Source organism: Oxyura jamaicensis, chromosome 2 (genome assembly GCF_011077185.1).
Source record: "Oxyura jamaicensis isolate SHBP4307 breed ruddy duck chromosome 2, BPBGC_Ojam_1.0, whole genome shotgun sequence".
Taxonomy (NCBI): Eukaryota; Metazoa; Chordata; class Aves; order Anseriformes; family Anatidae; genus Oxyura; species Oxyura jamaicensis.
In genome coordinates, this window is record NC_048894.1 from 44,463,730 (window position 1) to 44,483,463 (window position 19,734).

Sequence of the window (19,734 nt, forward strand, 5' to 3'; positions counted from 1 at the left end):
GTCCTGGAATTCAGAGTGTATATGAAGCCAGTGAAGGAAGCAATGAAAACGTTACACTGCTGCTTTTCCATTTAAGCACAAGTAATAACCTCATCAGAACTCAGCAATAAGCTTCAGTAATGGGGAAATGGTGGCAGAAATGCCTCCCTGCTCATTCAAATCCTAAGCTGGGAAGTCAGGAGCAGTAGTAGCATTAATTAGACTGCCAGCTACCATGCACATCTCCTGCACCAAAGTGTAAAGTCCCAGAGTGGTACAAGCTTGTTAGAGCACAGCACTTTTACTCTCAGAGAAGGATCGGGGAAAAAACCAACACAACAACAAAAACACAAAAGAGATCAGTTGTGGCTTTACATCAAGTATATTTCATAATTGTATGTTAAAATATGTACCCACATCATAAATCACTTTAAAAAAAGAAGTATTTTTAAATGTATGTACAATAATGCAAAAATATGCCTAAATATGTATCGAATGCAAAAAAAATAAACCATTTAATAAAATCTCCCTTCCAATGTCCCCCTGCTCTTCAATACCATAAAAAAAGGAAAGTTTCCTGTTTCTTTCCCTCATTAAAGAAACAGGAGTTAAAACACAAATGATCAGACAGACAAAAGCAGTGCAAAGCAGACACTTAAGAATGGAGAGGCATCCAATTCAGCTTCACGTTCCCCCAGATTACACCACAACTGCGGCGTCACTTGGCCTATGTCATTAATTTGGGGTTTAAAAAGTCAGCCTTGTGTTCAACCTTAAGAGGCTGCCTTGTGGCACTCATTTTCCATTGGAACAAAAAAAAAATAAGTTAATGATAATCCAGCTAAGCACCCTTTAAACCCCCTTAAACAGGGGTGAATTTCATCGTAGGCAAATATTTCTTGTTCTGTGTAATCCTGCCAAGCATGGAGATCACATCCAGCAAACGATACGGACTAAAGTCTACCTGGACAGCTGTGGTGGGAGAGAGACTTTCGCTGTTACACAGTTTCTTAGTCATGTCTTCTTTCTGCATCCTTTAGGAAACTGCAAACAAGGCTCTGGTCCTACAATTTCAGTAAGTCCAATATCTTGTATTTGTGACCTTGCAATTTCACTGGCAAACAGGCTCCTATATATTTCTGAAGATCTAGGTCTGAAGGTCTGGATTAAATGAGATGCTTCAGTTGCAAGAGAAAATGCTGATCTGGTTCCTGTTCGGTGTGTTCAGGTGACTGATGTAGATCCTTTATCTTACTGGAGAAACTGCCCTCAGAGTACAGCTGGCCCATAAGTGAATTATAGCTCTTCTCTGAAAAAGCAATCTGAAGGGGTTTCAGTATTGCTCCCCATACAAAAGATGGCAGGAATTGAAGCTCTGTTTAAGAAAACTGCTTATAAGGCACTGGTGCAGCAAGGTTTGTGACAAACATGGTTTTATGATTTCTCCTTTCCAAATGTTTAAAAGTATGTCCATTAAATCAATCATAAATAGCAATAAAAACACATTAGAAAAGTCCCAAATCAAATAAATCAACTTAGTGTTGAAACTTAATTTATAACAGTCCCACTTCAGTGCACACTCTAGCTCCTGCATTATTATTATTAGTTTTTTAAATCTCACTGTTGGCTCATGCTCACCCTATATACAACCCCCTCGCCCCCCTCCCCCCTCCCTGAAGACACACTGGGCTGATTATCTTCTGAATATCTTCTACAAACAAGAAATTTTTAGATGACATGATGAAGTTGCACATCAAAGCTTACAGATGATGAACAGACCGGAACATAGCGCCATATACTGGCTTACCTACTGTACATATCTATTTAAAGCTTTTAAAGAGTAAGAATATGGACAAAATATACACTTGATTCACAAAGTAGAACAGCCCTCGACATCCGATATTTTGCAGGGTTATACATTCCTTCTACTAAAAATCCACATGTGGAACTATTCCTGTGCCAGATCCTCTTTGTAAGCAATCTGATCACTTCAAGGTAAATTAGTTCTTCCATGTATAAAACAGCAAAAGCACAGCCTCTAGTCATCGCTGTCGCTCCCAGACTCGCTCAACTGCAAGTCATTTCCTTTGGAAAACAAAAAAACAACAAAACACAAGAAGCAGGTAGGCGTTAATTCACATTTCACTGCAATGAAACCAAAGAACAGTCACGTGTACGCTGGAAGAACACAAGAACCGAACGCGAGCGTCACCTCAGTCTAATGGAATTGCTCTCCGTGCCCAAGAGCACCAAGAGCTGCCTCATGGCCTGATCCAGGCCAAACAGAGCCTCCTTGGCTCCACAGCCACCGAGGCTGCTCCCTGTAGGAGGGCAGCGCTCCCCTTGCTAACAGCTGCAGGAGGAGTTCACAGCCTCCACCTGGCCAAGCTCCTGTGCATGGCTCCAGGACGAGGCACTGGGGAATTCCCTGGCTTTCTTGACCCTATTAAAATAGACTTTTTTTTTGTTTTTGTTGTTTTAAGGGGGATTGGGTAGCCAAGGCAAGGCCTCTGCGTGTCAATAAGGCAGCAGGAATGTTAAAGCTATTGCAACTCAAGGCTGCTGGCTGAACTGAGCTGACACAGGGTGTGGAGGTAAAGGAAGGCCAAGGGCACCCCTCCAAAGTGCAGAGAGGACTGGATGTGGACCAAACCTCCAGTCTCAGAGCCCGTCCTGCAGAGCATTTGTGATTTGGTGACAAGGAGGAGGTAAAAGGGGGCATTGATCATGTTTGCGTGCTGATAACTGAACCTAGACCCTTGAGTGCTCTCCCCTGACCCTGCCTCAAACACAGGTAGGTCCTCGGCAGAGCAGGTATGCAACCGCTATGCCCTGGATTTCTTAATCTCCTTTCCCCTCTTGGGGAAATTTGGTTTAAGGTTACCAGTGACTTCAAAACTCAAGGTCAGGCAGAAATCACTGCCTGCAAAGAAAAGTAGCTACCTCAACAGCTCCCAAATCCTCCTGGGGTCAAAGGCTTCTTGAAATGTATTGACCTGTGCAGTATTGCAGTCATGGCCAAAAGAAGCAGGGTAGAAGCAGCTCACAATCAGAAACAGGGACATGAAGAGTCTTACTGACGTTGCTGAACTTTGGAAATCACCCAAGGGTCTCCTCTAGCATACATGACTGGCAGAAACACTGACTGGCCTCTCCAGTTTTCCAGCAGGCCTTTTCATTATTGTCTATAAAACATCTGAACTTGTCTCCTTGAAGCTGGAAACCCTGTATTTATCTGCATTTCAACCCCACCAGTTCACTGTGTGTGGATGCCAAGAGACGTACTCAAAAATGCCTCAGGAGGAATTAAGAACAATTTATGATAACTAAGTTCTAGTTTCATGTAAATGCACTGAACCTCATCTAGCAAAAGGGAAGAGCAATGCAGATGTAAACCATCTGCCCAGATAGAGTCCAATATGACAGAAATACTTCTTAAATGATGGAGTGAGTTTGTAGTGATTCAGTGCCTTCAAACATTAGAGCTGTGATGTTTTTATGTGAGTATTTGGCAAACATTCAAAATATTCAAAACGTGGTATTCGTGAAAACACAACTGAAACCAGCACAGGATAGAGCAAATACTCTGACAATGCAACACTGCTAACAGCAAAGCCAGAGACTGTGCATTTGTGATCACAGGACAGCCTTGTGTCACTCACAATTCTCCACAGGCCTTTCACTGACACATGTGGCAATCCCACTATTTATACCTAATCTGTGTTTTCACACTAACATAATTCCCATCCTCCAGTGCCCCGTATCCCCTGCACTGATGATCTGCTACCCACTCCTTCCAGCTGGAGGCCTGAATCAAGGCTCAGCATGGTCGATGGGGGCCATCACACTGATGCCCACAGGCTCTAGACCAGACTGAAGCAATCTCCACACCTTCAGATGGGTCTCAGCCTTCTGTTCAAAAAATCTGTCCACATATTTCAGCCAGTGCACCTCCCCGGGACTACTGTTCGGCCAGCTGCACTTCACGGAGTTAGCTTAACGTGCTAAGAAAATGAGTGCTCTCAAGCAGCTTCAGCAGCGATAGGACGCAAGGCTTTACTTACGGAGCGTGTTCATGAGCTGATTGCTTCCTTGTGGCCTGCTGGTGCCGTTAGCAACAGCATTCCTGTTGTTATACTGCTGGTGCGGCGGCTGGGAAGGGGAAACATGTGCTGGCTCTTCCCCCTCACTGCTGGAGCTTTCATCTTCGCTCCCCGATGAGCTTTCTGAATCCGATGAGCTGCTTCCACTGCTGCTGCTCATCTGCTCGATAATTTCAACCTCTGCTCTCAGCTCTGAAAGAAAAGGACATTCATCTGCTTGAAACCATGAATAGGGCCCCATGGAATCTGGGCAAAGAATGTGAAAATGCAAGAGTTTCCTTGAGCATAATTTATCACATCAAACTACCTCACATGAAAGAGAGAGTCAGGAAGGAAAACCAAAAAATCCTGACAACTTTTCAACCTAATTGTTGCAGCTGAATTTAAAGAGCAGCAAAGGTTATTATCGTAAAACCTTCACTTACTACTTACTATCTATACACTTCACTCTCATGAAAGCGCTTCCTGCTTCATTGTTTTCCACAAGTTATATGCTCTACATACAAAGCAAATAAATTTTCTGATTGAGTTTTACAGGCCAACACCAAGCCCCTTCTTAAAAAAACAAACAAACAAAACTTTTAAACACACAGCAGTCTAAATTGTTAGACATCACTGACATTTAGGCTCTTGGGAAATGCAATGAGAGAGAGAGGCCACAACAAAAACTGCCTTAAGATAACGGATGAAACTGCTCCAGTGCAAAGTCACACAACTCATTCTAAGCAAACTTGAGGAACAGATAAACGACATCAGATAAATTCTGCAGTGGAGCAGATGAGAATACATGAGAACTTTCACATGTTGGACTGGTAACAGTACCTTAACCTGCTACAGAGCTTGCAAGTAGCCAGGAAAAACAGACTATTCTGAAACTGGGAAGTCATTCAAATCAGCCACACCTCACTTTAGTGTTGCCAGTGCAAAGAAATAGTGGAATACCACGACAGCCTCATTGGCAAGAGTTGATGCTGGCTGAACAACCAGTTGCCAAGCAGCCATTAAGGTAAGTCACCCCAAACAAATCCACATTGTTAAATTTGTCATAATTATAAGTGTCCTAAATACTATTAGAAGACATTTTTTGTATCCACCCAGAAAGTCAAGTATCTAATGACACAGTTCCCCCAGGCAGGTTTCCAAGAGGGAACCATATCCACATGCATGCCATGCAAAGTATGAGAAACACTCGAAACGTAGCCCATCATTGTGGTAGTAGCTCTAAATTCACATGGTGAGAACTCAGTGCTTGCCCTGGAGAACCCACAGGCCAAAGAGACAAGAATGAAATAAGTGAGAGACAACACATGTACTATCATCTCTATCCAACAAATGGGGAACTGACACCAGGCAAAATTCCCCTTAGATGAGGCTTATTCAGAGTGAGATAAACCCCAGCTCCTGAACTGGGGATATCCTTCTTGATATGGCATAACCAGATCCCTACAAAACAAATCCCTCCTTTATATAAAAATGGCACCAATTTCATTCTTATTTTCTTCAGTTTGTCCAGGAGCAAGTCTGAGCAACTGGAACTCTTCTCTTTTTTAAAAAGATCTGTTTTCCTTGGGCTGCTTAACACTTGGGAGTAACAAGAGAGTTTTCAGCCTCCACATTGGAGAGAGTTCCTCTAGTTTAGCATGTATTGGTTTGAGAAATGAAGTTTTCTTTTGCCAAATTAAAAACTCCAACTTTTCAATTTCAAAGTTCAAAGCTCAATTTCAAATGCTATAGTTATATTGAAATAGAGGCATATTGAAAAGGAATGACCATGTGACTAACTCTGGCTGGGTATGTAGGGATAGTGGGGCTGTTCATCCAACTTACTTCCTGAAGGTAGATCCCTGACTAGACCATCTGTGTTTTTTTGTGCTTTATAAGTATGCCAGGCAAAGTTTACCCTTTCATCTTTAAGGCATAACATGAGAGACTACTAGAAGAGGGAGGAAGAATATATGATTAGGCCAACAGAAGATATGATTTTGTACTGTAATGCCTTTCTCCCTCTGTCCCTCCCCCAACACAGCCTTGCAGGCCTTAAAAATCCATTTCATGGCTAGAATCTGATACACATACAAATGAGCACTTGCAAGTCACTGCTCTCAGCCTAACCATATCTAAGATTTAAAATTATAAACGTTCTCTGAGTTCAGAACTAAGAAAGTCATAGGGGAAAAGCAAATGGCAAAAAAAAGCTCTTTCCCTTTTTATATATATATATTTATTAAAATGGTGATGAAAGGGAAAAGATGCAACAGGAAATGCACTCCAGAGAACTAGAGAGGAAAAAAGTCTGAACAAGTTCAAACTGAATACAGTAGGCGAGAAGGTAACTGAAGGAAGTGATGCTGGCCGGTGGGTGGGAAAGCAAGATTAGAGAGTTGGGGTTATGAGGAGTAAAAGGGACAATGCCTTGGAAGAACTGGAAAGGCCTACCATGCTGTAAGTGCATAGGGAAAGCAAAACAGCACCATCACGAGCTTCAATGAGCTGGAAGCAAATGGTGTTGTCCGTGACAGTGGTTAGGGATGAAAATGCAGTTCTGATGAAATTTTCTAACCAACTTTCACCCCACAGAGGCTGTTCCTTCACTTCCTTTTAGGTGTCTTGTCTCTTAATTCCTTGAGTCTAGAACTGTGAATGTCTAATCTATGGGCAGATGAGAAAAACATAATTGTTTTCACAAGTGTTATGGTGGCTGCTGCATCATTAAAAGTCTCAGGCACAACTCCAGCAAGACCGCTAAGAAAGCTTCTTCAAATCGCTCATGTCACCCCACCAAAGCCAGCGGTTAAGCCAACAGTGACACCAGAGCCTTACAGGAAGAGCACATCTACTTTAAAACTGTCAGATTTTGCATTTCCAATTTGCCTGTTATGCTTAGTGCAGTTACAGGTGTTGAAGCCTTGGCTAAATGCTTCCTTGCGGTGCCTCCAATTAAAACAGTTGTGCGTGTACGTGTGTGTACATATACCCTAAGCTGAACAATGAAAAAGTCAGATCACTTTTAGTTCCACAAGATCAAACACCTTGTTGATGAACCTTTAAGGCTTAAAAGATGACAAGAGTCAGGATGTGCCATAGTTAGTTTTAAGAAAGCTTTTCATACAGTATGTTTTTGTACATTTACTTTAAATGAGTCTACATAATCTGCAAAGCCTGACATTGCCACGGGAACCTTAACTTTTGCATATTTCATGATACCACTGTAGACTTTCTTTCAGGAAAACAAAACAGCTTACTGTCTTACACTGGCAGTCCGTGCAGTTTTAGAGTAAGAAAAAAATTCAAGGTCAGAAATCATCATAAAAACACAGAACGGCCTTTCTCAACAGGGATCTTTTTTTTTCCTATGTATTTTGTATCAAATGTCCTAATCTCTTTCAGTAATCATGGGTAAGTGTTCTTGCCTCTTCTCTCAACTCCAAAAGGCTATGCAGGATTTTTAACTAAAGCCCTAACCTTGGGCTGCAAGAATACCAAGGGCTTTTGGAAATAAAGTCATTCAGCTTTATGAAGAATAAGGCTGTATGCTCATAGCAGAATAATCACTGTTAATAATGGTATGCAGGGTGGATAGAAATCAACTTGATACTGGCATTTTGAGTATGCAGAGCTGGCAGCTAGAAGATGCACTGTTTTACAGTGAAGTGCAAATTTGATTGAAAAGTCCTTGAGAGACAAATACTGTTCTATGGAATAATACTTGCAGGACTACAGCTGCATTTTAAATAAACAAGATCTGCTCAGATTTTTAAGCACTGAATTTATAGTTTCCAAAGCAGAAATACATTTCGGTGTTGTATCAGGTACCGCATGCTTAAAATATGTCAATGTTATTAAAAACATTTCTGTTGTGGTCAAATATATCTGAAAAACACCAGTAATTTCATTAACATAAATGACTGTATTGTGGTATATATGTCCAAATATTCACTGCTTAATGAAATGTGATCATATGCAGCCAAGAGTTTGAACAAACAAGCTCTCACCCTCTCTGTTGTCCCCTTAAAGCAGGAGGACAATATAAAAGCTTACACAGGAAAAGACTCTTCTAGTGTGGGACCCTAGAGACAGCCTCCCAAAGGTCTCCTGCATGAAGGAAAGTACTGGCTCAACTCCCATGTGCTCTGCTTCTGTCCTCAAGCACCGCTGTTTGGACAGCTGTGTAATGGGATGGATGAGAGGACTGACCTACCTGGAATTCATTTCCCAGCTCATCTGTAAGGGGAGCTGTGGGAGCACACAGCTGAGGGTAGTGGAGGTAAGCAAAAGCCTGCACTGAGGTTTGCTTAAAACCACTGTTAAATATCACAAGGGCTATGCATCTTACCACACCCTTGAGTAGGGCATACTGGGAACAAAAAGAACGTCATAGTGCCACAGAGATGTTTTTAACCACCTCCTCTGAGGACTGTAAGTTCTGCGCTGTGTCCACTGAAGAAACAACATAGAATTTCAGCTATATGTTTGTTTATTTTTAATAGAAAGGAGATAAATTCAACCAAAAGGAAAACCACTGCTTGACTGGAAAGAACAAAGTCTCCAGTCCCACTAATTTTCCTTTAACGTGCATCTTTATGGCCAAAGACTTTCAAGTTCTGGAGAAACTCTCTCACAGCTTTTATATTTAAGTTTTATCATTTTCATTGTACAATGGTACCATTTTAGTTCTACCTCTCCAGTAGTTTCTCATGACATAAATTGTTTAGTAACGCTGACACTGTAGATAATCAATGATTATTTTCAAGGGTACCAAAAGATTGATGATTGCTTAGAATTGAAGAATGCTTAAAAAGTTTAAAAGCATATATACTATAAGCAGACAGAAAACTGCCTGGGTATTTTTGCTTTCTTCCTTTTTGGACCTTGCAGAACTCTATTGAATGCCAACTCAACATCCTAATTTTAGTACGAGTCAGGTGTTGTTTGGCTTGATTTTGGAAACCAGACTCTACAGATTATTTGTTTGGAAGTACTTCCCAGTAAAAAACAATCATGTGGAAGAAAAAAAATCACTAGAACATGACTTATAATTTTAGACCACTTGAAAATGGTTACTGCAGAACAGGTGTTGCACCAGACAAATATAAAAATTCTATTGTGACAACACGACCTCTATAAATTCCTGTAAGTATGTAAAAGAGTGCCCACATGGTTAAGTAGCTTATCATACATCATGAGTAAAGACATTTAAAATTCTCAATTGACTGAATTTTTAAGTTGATATATAACCTAATATGTTTCTCCTTACCTATTACACAGAAAATAAAAATGGCAATGCAGCTAAGGGAACTGTAGCTAACAAAGTCTCAGACTTCGATTCTGTCTGCTGACCAGCATCCAGGTATTGCAAATACTACTGCTGTGAAAGTGTGAGACAAGTCAGCACCTATACAGACACACAGACAGCTTAGCTGTAAAAGTGTCACCCAGTGATTACCAAGAACTGAAAACAAAACAAAAACAACATCAAAACCTGCTAAGCTCTTAACATAGGCTGGGAAATTAATATAGGTTAAGTCTGCAGGCAAAAATAGCTATATGGGACAAGGGAAGAGACCCAGAAAGAAAACACTAGACAGAAAGAACAATCTTAACGTAAAATAATTGTGTCTGATGCCAGACAAGGAATCCAAGAGAACCAAATAAAATTTAAATTTAAAATTATGCCCATGTTGACTGTATTAACCACAGCAAAACCAGGTATCACACCGGCATGAAAGGAAGGACTTGGGCCAAGAATGTGAGCCCTGCCCACAGCGCAACAATGAAACAAAGCATTGCTTGAGCAGGAGACAGAGTTGGGCCAATAATCCCTTGAAGTTCTTCAAGGCTCTTGAAGGGTAAGTACAGCAATTAAATGGCAGGTGTGATAAAAGCCAAAGAGGAGTGGTTGTGGTAATGGAAGCTGTGCAGTTGTTTTCTCGCTCATCCCTCCCCTATTAGCACTGCTTGGCAAGACACAGACTCCAGGTCTCCTGATGGGGTCTCAGCCACAGAGCCCTTACATCCCCCTAACAAATGGCTCCAACCTCACTCCATACAGGAACAACTTTTTTTTTTTTTTCCTCAAGTTACTTGATTGCATAACGAGATCTTGGATCGGCATTTGTTGTTGTTGTTGTTACCTAAGACACCCTTTCAGCCCATCTAGTATTCAGCTGCCCTAGCTTCTACACCTGTTTTGTTTTGAATCCACACCTGTTGTCTTCTTCTCAGAACAGAGAAATAGTTTAGAAGAGAGAAAATAACCTGGAAAGAAGAAGCTCTCTCATGCCAGAGAAGATTGCAGCATAAATACCTATGCTGGCAGAAGAGAATAAATAATTCATTACGATAGCTTAAAATGAGATATAAAGACAACAAATCAGGTGCCAAATGCCAGCTTTGAATCCCTGAACGTTCTAATGTGTTTGTATAAATTCTAAGACATAGCTTTTATAAAAAAAAAGAAGAAAGGAAGCCGACCAAAACTCAGGAAACTACAAACCCTTCTTTACCTCTCTTAATGTCATCCAGTTGAGGCTCAGGTGAAGGGTTATCTTTCAACGGAGAAGTTTTAGGTCCAGTTGCTGGCTTGGTTGGGGCTCTGAACTGTGAAGGAGGTTGAGAGGCTCGGGCAGACTGTTGTTCTATTCGGGCTTGGATCTTACTGCTGCCCTCTGCTCTGAAACAAGAACCAGAGACATTCAGCAGGACCGTGCAACCGTGTTCAGCTTTTTCAATATCCTTGTGCTAATGCATGATGTGTGACTTCCTTTTGAACATCACTCTGCATTGCCTTATAAAGCTGAACAGTGAATGACAGGTTTCTGTACCCAAAACATGCTTTCAACAGCAAATCTGCATACTGCATCCTTACAAAATATATTTTCAAAAACAGACGTTTTTCAGTGTTGCCAGCTGAAGAACAATGAAGGCTTTAATTTAGCAATTAATGGTTGTATTGTTAAAAAACAATTAGCAACCTAAAAAAAAAAATCCACTCATAACAAAATCCTGCTTAAAACTATCCTAGCAAAAGAAACTATTTTCTCACTTGCAATCGTACAGTCTCAAACTGAACTCTCATAGCGGTCAACCTGACTGGAGCCATCAGTTTTACTGATAAATACAGCATGCAAGCATTTACCCCCCATTTTTCATTCACTTGCAAGTGAATAAAAGTGATAAAAAACAGTTTAAGATATTTCCTTAGTGGAAAATCCTCCACAGAATTATGTCAAGCCTAGCTGTTCAATCCAACTCAAGTGCTTCTTCATTTTTCTGAATCAATCATGTGATTCAGATCGTAGAACAGTCAGTTATCCTTGGAAGAAAAACAAAACAAAATGTATTCAGGTCCCTCTATGATACACCATAATGAGGTTAAAGTATGTAGTGTATTTGTCATAAGGCCTTTGGGAATATGTCTGTACGTAGCAGAGGGCAGAACCAGCTCACGTGGACATTAAGAACTCAGTTTTGCTTCTAGGATGGTCCCAGATCAGTAATGTGACATTTTGTGCCTGTGAGCTAATCCCACCAAGAAAAGAAGTTAAACAAGCCCATGTGGAACTTTCTGGACTTTAGCTAAACCACTTCTGGTACCTGAGCTAGTACATTTAGTGCTAACTCAAACATCTCTTGGGATTCTATGATTCTTTCTCCCTGCCACATTGAATGATAGATGCAACCTCAAAAACCAAACACAGAGCCACCTCTTCACTCATCACTGAAATGCTGCCTTTAGATACCACATTAATACACTTTACATAGTCATTTACAGTAGAAGTGGGGATCTGGGATATACTCACTATCTCCTGTGAAAGATAAAAAGATAAAAGCAAAAGATAGTTTCCAGTATTAATCATGCTCTTGGAACTACAGAAGCCTTTATGTAGAAAAAGTGCAATTACTTCCCTGGGAATGCAATCAGGATGTTAACACTAATAACTCTGCTCCCACAGAGTGTCCACAGGTCGTTAAAGATCAAAGTAGCCATGAAAAAATGCCACTTCTGAGCTAGAATACCGAACAGCTCTAAAAAAAATAACTGTTCCTCAAAACACGAGATTATCCATTTCTTTTTTTCTACCCTGCCTCTGCTTAAGAAAAGTTGAAATACTTTAAACTTTGCCAGAGCCAAAACTCAATGGATCCTAAACACCTCATTGAACCCAAGTTCTCCTTGCATTTCTGTGCTTCTTTCTGACATAAGCTTCACCCGGACAAAGTCAACAGAACTTAAATTGTTGGCATTCCAAATCTCATTTATAATGCACTCTTATCCACTGGACAAGATGCCTTGCCTCTGAATGCCACACGGATGAGTTTTCACATCAGTGACTCATCCATTGTGTTACAACCATTTACCTTTAATTCAAGGTGTTTTTTGGCAAGCTTCCAGACAACTCTTGACAACCTGCAACCCACGTTTCTATTAGCTTTAGCAGCTAAAAGCTCAACACTGCAGTAAACTTTTTTTTTTTTTTTTTTAATGTATCATACTTGTAAAATTGTTTAAGAGCCTCTTCTTCATAAGACATTTGAATAATTGCTTTCTCTTTAGATCTCAAAAACCTGTGGCTCAGTGGTGCTGAAAGAACATGGTGCAGAAGCTTCAGGCACTTGCAGGGCAGCAAGATTACTAAAAATGTTTTGACTGCTCACTTTGTAGCATTTGTGCAGTGAAGTCAGAATATTGGGTCAGAAAGGCTTTCTGGCCTCAGCAATTCCAGGCAAAACCTCACAACCATTATTCCCTCAGTTTTCTTTTCCTCTCCTCAACTGGAGGCTTTGGACATTTGCTCTGCTCAGCATAGCATTGATCCAAAATGATGATGAGCGTTTCTTACACCTTAATAGCATATTATTAAAGCACCATGACTCTCGCAGGAAGCTGTGGGGAACAAGCCTATAAAGTCCAACAATCCTTTTGACAGCCTAGTATTTCCATCTTCTATTTCAACTAACCAGAGATTCCTGAAACACATCCCATCTTTCAGCCAGCTTCCAAACCTTCAAATCATCAGAGGTGTTTCATCGCAAACTATAATTATGTCCTTTCAGCAGCTGAGAATTTACGAATTCTTTACTCTTGGATTCACACTCCCAACAGCTATTTGCATTTTTGGCAAGATAATGGCCACATAGAGCCGATAAAGTTTAGTAAGCAAACATTACTACAAAATAAAAGAAACAGGGTTCGGGTTTGAAAGATGGTCTGAGCAGGAAACCAGCAAAAAATTGTCATCTTAACTTAGCCCTGTCACCAGCTTTACCTTGTTTTCTTGACTTGAATGCTGCTACTAAGTTTTTCCAGTACATATTCCCCAGTGTCATGATTGATAATAAGCACACAGTCCTTCTGATATGGCCTTTTATTTCCTTTAAACACAGTCATTGGAGGAGTTGAACCCTGGTATCAAAGAAAGAGCACATATTTATTTGGTTATATTCCCCTATCCACAAGTTTATAAACACTAAAACAAATATATGTATGTATTCTGATTAGGAGGCCAAGTAGCTAATATTTAGTTCTTTCAGAAAATATTCATTCATGAAAAGGGAAAAATACAATTAACACAGTAGAATCAGACATTTCCTCACAGTAATGTTGGTGTCTTTCATCATTTTAAGTGTCTCAGCAGTGACAAAACATCTTTTCCTTAGTTGCCATTACTTACAGTTCTCCTTCCCAAAACGGTAACATAACTGAATTTGCATAGCTGATTCTAATGAACGTCAGAGATTTCTGCTCAAGAAATCTTGGGTTTGGATAAAAAAAAAATAAATAATAAATCTAATTACTCATGTAGCAGAACTACTGCCTGAAGAAATACGTGGTCAATTGAAAAATGATTTAAAACGCTTTGTATTTATTCTATCAAGTGAAAAAGTAAGACGATATTTAAGAAGACAAGTTTTACAAGCAACTTCACAAACTATGCAAGAGTAGCTGCCTTCTTCAAACTCAGATAGAAGCGGAGCAATTACACCAAAATGCTTTGTCAAAAGCAAATGGGGTATTTGACTCCTTCCAGAAAGTCCTCAAGCCCACACAACACTGCATAGACCCATATAGATCCAAGGGCTTAGACTGAGAAGCAATAAAGACAAATTCATGTGGTCTTCTGCAGTGGCTAACAGATATTTCTGAGATTAAGCTACACTGCAGTTTATTCACACAAAAGCCAGCCCATACACCTGGCTTTGGGGTTACAAGAGGCAGAATAGGTTATGGTCTACCTGCACACAGCAGCATGGACTCGCATCTGATTATATCAAAATAGGACACATTGCTCTACGAAACACACGGAAATAAGTTCTCAGCTCTGAATCTTTCTCAGATTTCTCTGTAACGTAATGCTGTTCTACAAAATGAATTAAAAAAAAATGTTTATTGATATGCTTCTTCACACATGTGGCAGGAAGGCAACCGAAATCAGGGACAAGAGGAGTACGTTGTATTCTGAGCAGAATAAACAATCAGATTTTATCCACTCAGAATAAAATTACTTTTCTCAATACTGCTAATAAATGGAATATGTTTGAATCTGAAACAGCTTCAGAATAGTAAGGGCAAAATACCTGAATTCCCAACAAAGAAAGCATAAGATATACAGATGTGATTCAGAAAACATCAGTCTCATGAAAGTCTAGTCTTCAAAGGCATTTTACATTTTTATCATTCCTACATTTAAGAGAGGAAAATAACATTTAAGAGAATAAAAAGCAAGCTGAAAGTCAAAGCCTGCTCCCTGTTGACAAGTAAGTCAGGAAATAAAAACACAAATTTAATGAAAAATGATCAAAGTTTGTTGGCCATCATTCTGCTACCTAGAGGCCTCTTAACTCAGAAAAGACTGCGATTTTGGCTAAAAAATAAGCAGAAATGTAAGCCCTACCTAAGCAAACTAACAGTCCCACCCTATTGCTTAAAATTAAATCTTTAGTTTTTATGTTATTGCCTAAACAACACTGGCTTGTAGATTCTGATGATTACAGGATAGAAGGCGGCAGATGGAACAGGTGGCATTTAACCAAGTTTGTTAAATCAGATTTAACCCTTCAAGTATAGAGTTTTTTTTTAAACAAACAAATACTTCACTGCCCCAACTATGGCTGTTTATCAAATGTAAAAGCCACAAGTAGAAACAGTGTTTCAAGTTACCCAAGTGGCAAGGGACACAAAAACATCTCCACTGAATAAATCAAACAGAGATCTCCTCAGGGATCAGGCAGTTTCAAAAAACAAGCCAGAATCTGAATCCTGCCCAGTTGTTAGACGGCTCAGAAGCAAAGCAGGATCCAAGAAATTCAGTAAACCTCCTAAGGATAAAAAGATCACAAAACTTTTCATTCTTCTTTACCACAACCCAGTGTTTCCCAGCTCTTTTTGCTGAACATACATAACACTTCCATGGAACAACATGCACCCAGGGGCTGCACTCAGTGAAGTTAGCTCTTACCCCTCTGGAGCACAATACAAGCTGAAAGCCACTCGCACTCATGGGAAGACACACAATTTAAACTCGTCAGTACAGAGATTTGGAAAGGGATGTTGCAAGTGATGTTGTTCAACAGAAAAGATGAATGAACAACACAGTTCCCAGTCAAAGATGAATGCCATTGCTATTAAACAGTGTTGCTTGCTCCCTAATAGCACTACTGAGCTCTTCACTTTTATAGACAAATAAAAGCTCACAACCTTATGCAGCACTAAACGTGACCAAAGCCGTATAAAAAAACTGGAGCAGGGGAAGCAGGCTAAAGCCTCATTCAGTGGGAATTACCACAGAACCATCACCTACCAATTAAAAACACCAACATGCTAGAAAAAAACACCACCACGAGGATATGACACATGGCTTCCAAAGTGCTGGGCGCTCCCCTGCAACCACCAAACCTATCTGCATCTGTGCATTCTGGTTTATTGGCTTGACACCTAGCATTAGCTTCAGCTAATAAACAAATCTGGTTCCAGCATGTAAGTACTTTCTTTTGTTTTGGGAAGGCAGGCACCGAGCCTTCAATTACAAAACAACTGCATCTATAAACAGTTTGAGCACTTGTTTTATTGCTGTTTGACCATCATCCTCACACAGTAGATCTTTATGGCATAATTTGAGGAGGAAGTGGATGGGAAACCACTTCATTGTCACTCAGTAGAAAATTCCCTCTCACTTCCATTGATAAAACTCGAGGCAGGGAATGGTCTGTGCTATCTGTACATGTTATTGTAAACAAGCACCCGGGCCTACCTGGCTTCTGAACATCACACCTTGACTAAACCCAAAGTTACTCTGCCTTTATTCTTTAAGCTGTAGCACTAAAAACTGATGGAAACCTTCAGTGAGCAAGAAGAATCTTCTTATTAATCAAGTAATAACAGGAAGGAAGGAATCAAAACAAATGTACAAACTGGAACCTTACAAATAAAACCCTTAACATCAATAGCATAGTCCTTCCCTCACATACCATGCTGCAAGTCTGCATGCTCAAATATTGAGCCCACCTGTTTTTACAAAGACAAAAAAGAACATGTACAGTAGAAGATCTATGTTGCAAAGTTCCTAAACAGGGAAACATGTAGCACACTTACTGGAATATGTGGCAAAGTGATGGTTACATCATCTCCTTTACCAACTTGGAGCTCCCCTTCACAAGATGTATCGATCGAGGCTGGCTTAAAATCATCTAAAGAGGAAAATAATGGTGATTATGTTTCCAAGAGTCTTGAGCCGTCAGAATGCTGCCCCGTAAAAAGTCACTGCACATTCACTGTGATTACAGGGAATGCCAAAATACATGGTAGCTTACAGCAGGGGTGTAATAACGCACTGGTACAAAGCGTCTGTGCTCAGAGCCCCAGCCACATGATGACACCAGACTCTAAATTTGCTTTTTAAAATGAGCCAGTTTCTAGACAGTGTCTGAAAGACCAAAAGAAGGCTTCCCCAAAGTCCAGGCTTTTGGTGACATCTGATGTTGCACACAGGTGTAAAGCTGTGCCAAGCATCCCAAAGGGGTACTAGCTTCAAGACCCAGGGCTCTGCGTGGCTCCTGCCAGTTTCAAACCTGAGGACTGCATCTGTGGCAAAGACTAACTTAGTGATCTCAGATCATTTAGCTGATCCACTAACTACTAAGAGGCATCTTGCCTTCATAACACCTCCTTAAGGTTAGAGGAGAGCTTGGAGGAGCACACAAGGCCAAAGCTGCTGTGGATGGACAGCATGACTAAGGTGAGAAAGTTAAAGCTCTAATCTAGCCCTAGTATAAAGAAAATTGCTGCACTGCAGAGAATACTGTGTCCCTCAAATAACACACTTCTGTTTAGTATATTTATTTGAACTAAGAACATTTTAACTTCAGTATGTGTAACTTAAGTACGTTCCCCTGAATAATTCTGTCATGCTGATGAGCCATAAAAAAACATGCAACATTTTGACAGAGGATTTAGACAAAGTGAAATAAGGTAAGATATATTTTTGGTTTTGTTTTTAATTTTTTGTTGTATTTTAAACAACCATCCATTCAATTCTAGCATCTCTGGATATGAAGAGGTGTAACTATATTTGCAACCAAAGATGTTTAATTACTTCATCAGTTAAGACATTAGTATCTCAGAAAAAAAAAATGTAATTCCAGTATGAAAAGTATGTTTGCAGGGAAAAAAAAAAAAACAGCTTGTAAAAAAATCTCATTAAGGGGACGTTAATGTCTAATTGAGTTTTACTTTGACAGCACAACAAGCAGAATTGGCCACACTTGACTTAATCTTCATGCCTTAACTGCCAGACCTAATCACATCCTTCATTTTCATCTGCGCAGTCTATTTCTAGCTATTGTCACCCACCTATTTTATGTGCGAGCTTGCTAAACAAAACAAACCAGCTGTAGAAGAGTAAGTGTCGTTGCCAAAAAGGGATCTAGAGTTTCAACAGTACAGTTGCTAAATGAAAAAGCTCATCATATCACACTTCTTTCTTAGGTATCAATAAAACAATGTTGCATATTTGCTAAGAGCAACTAATTGCTTTCATTTAGAAAGCTTATTAGGTGTGCATGGCTAATTTTGTTGAGATGAAGCACACATGTCTATCCAAATGCAACCACAACCCTTTTTTCTAAAAGTCAAACGGTTTTAGATATTTTCCAAAGATATCCCAGTTTTTCAGCGTAGAATTTCATACACGTTACAGAAAATAATAAAGTATTTTAAGAAGGCACAGACAAATTTAGCCTGCAAAATCCTCTTACTGTATGTAGTTTGCGTGAAGAGGATTACAGGAATAATATTGCACTTAGATCCCAGAGAAATCATTCAACATCGATGTCTAGAAAAAAAAATAAGTTTTAACCAGAAAATCAAGAGATCTCACTTGAGAGTCACTGTCTGAAAATACAGCTCACAAAAAAACTCTTTGGAAATAAAACTGCACTCTTTCAGTTGTAGTCTGGAGTGCTTTGGCTTTGTAACCCCTTAAGAACTTGATTAGAACTCAAAAGCACTGTCAATACTAGAAATACACTGGATTTCCATCTGGATATGGCTTGGGTGTAATTCATACAGTGCCAGACAGCAACCTCATTCATCTGATGGTCGGGCTATTTGAAAACTTTACCATATAAATATAGATTTGCTAGTGTGTTAGCGCTGGCTAGAAGCCTTCAGTATTATGCATAAACAGCTAAATATACCGTACGTATAGCATGGTATTCCTTAACATGGTGTAATTATGCATATCAGAGGGGTGAACCACACAAATTTAAGTGTTGATGCATTAGATGGAGGCTCACTGTTTAGGGCAATAGCTTTGCTTCGACCACTGATCATCTTCTCGGGTAAAAGCTCAATCTAGAAAGTTGCTCTTTCAAGTCTCACTCAGATGAATGATCTCACTGAAACTACGTACTCACACCGTATGAAAGCAGGCCATGACACTGTGCCTAGGATCATGCATCATATAACAAAATATCCTATTACTGACTGTACAATTTTTCCATCTTAACACAAGGCTACTGAAATATGACTTCAGTGTTGCTTTCATTTATTATAGGTGATTAAATACTTATTTTAAATCTGGAACTGGTTTAGGGGATGAAATAGAGATTTCTTGCCCACAGAATTCAAGCACAGAAACATAGTGAGCTCCCCTTCAAAACCACTTCCTAATATGAAATAAAATGCACCCATTGCTAGGAATGAGAAGTTACAATGATATCTGGTGTCTTAAAATAGAACACCAACAAAAACACATTATTATTCCAAAACTCTCTTACTGCTTAAGACCTCGCCTCACACTTCATCTCTACTCTTCAGAATTACCATGCATGTGGCAATACTGTATGAACCTGAGTCATTTCTCCTCGCCTTCCTGGAAAGTGACTTAGTATCTAGATCGCTAGCGCAGCCCGGGAGGAGGTCGCAGGGTTACGCGTCGCCTCCTCATGAGCACAACTACTGATTTTCAAACTGCGGATGCTCTGGCTGCTGGCGAGCTGGGCTCCTCTTCAGGTGCTCCTGCCACGCAGGATGAGCCAGGCAGAGGCTGGGGGTGACCTGTCCTACAACTGCCACTAAAAATAATAATAAATAAATAAACATAATAATAATAAAAGCAAGCTGGCCAGCCCCTCACGGAGGAGGTATGAAAAAGTT

At 40.0% G+C, this 19,734-nt stretch overlaps 1 protein-coding gene across 1 annotated transcript in view; it reads right to left on the reverse strand.

Annotated features, from left to right (window-relative positions):
* Positions 1–342: 342 nt before the first annotated feature.
* Positions 343–19,734, reverse strand: part of EAF1 (ELL associated factor 1) — a 20,331-nt gene continuing 939 nt past the window's right edge. Inside the window, exons 2-6 of the mRNA XM_035318064.1 lie at positions 16,672–16,766; positions 13,349–13,485; positions 10,586–10,752; positions 4,044–4,274; positions 343–2,064 (exon numbers count right to left, since the gene is read on the reverse strand). Coding sequence (XP_035173955.1) covers positions 2,018–2,064; positions 4,044–4,274; positions 10,586–10,752; positions 13,349–13,485; positions 16,672–16,766 — 677 coding nt within the window. The 3' untranslated portion in view covers positions 343–2,017. The remainder of the gene's footprint in view (positions 2,065–4,043; positions 4,275–10,585; positions 10,753–13,348; positions 13,486–16,671; positions 16,767–19,734) is intronic.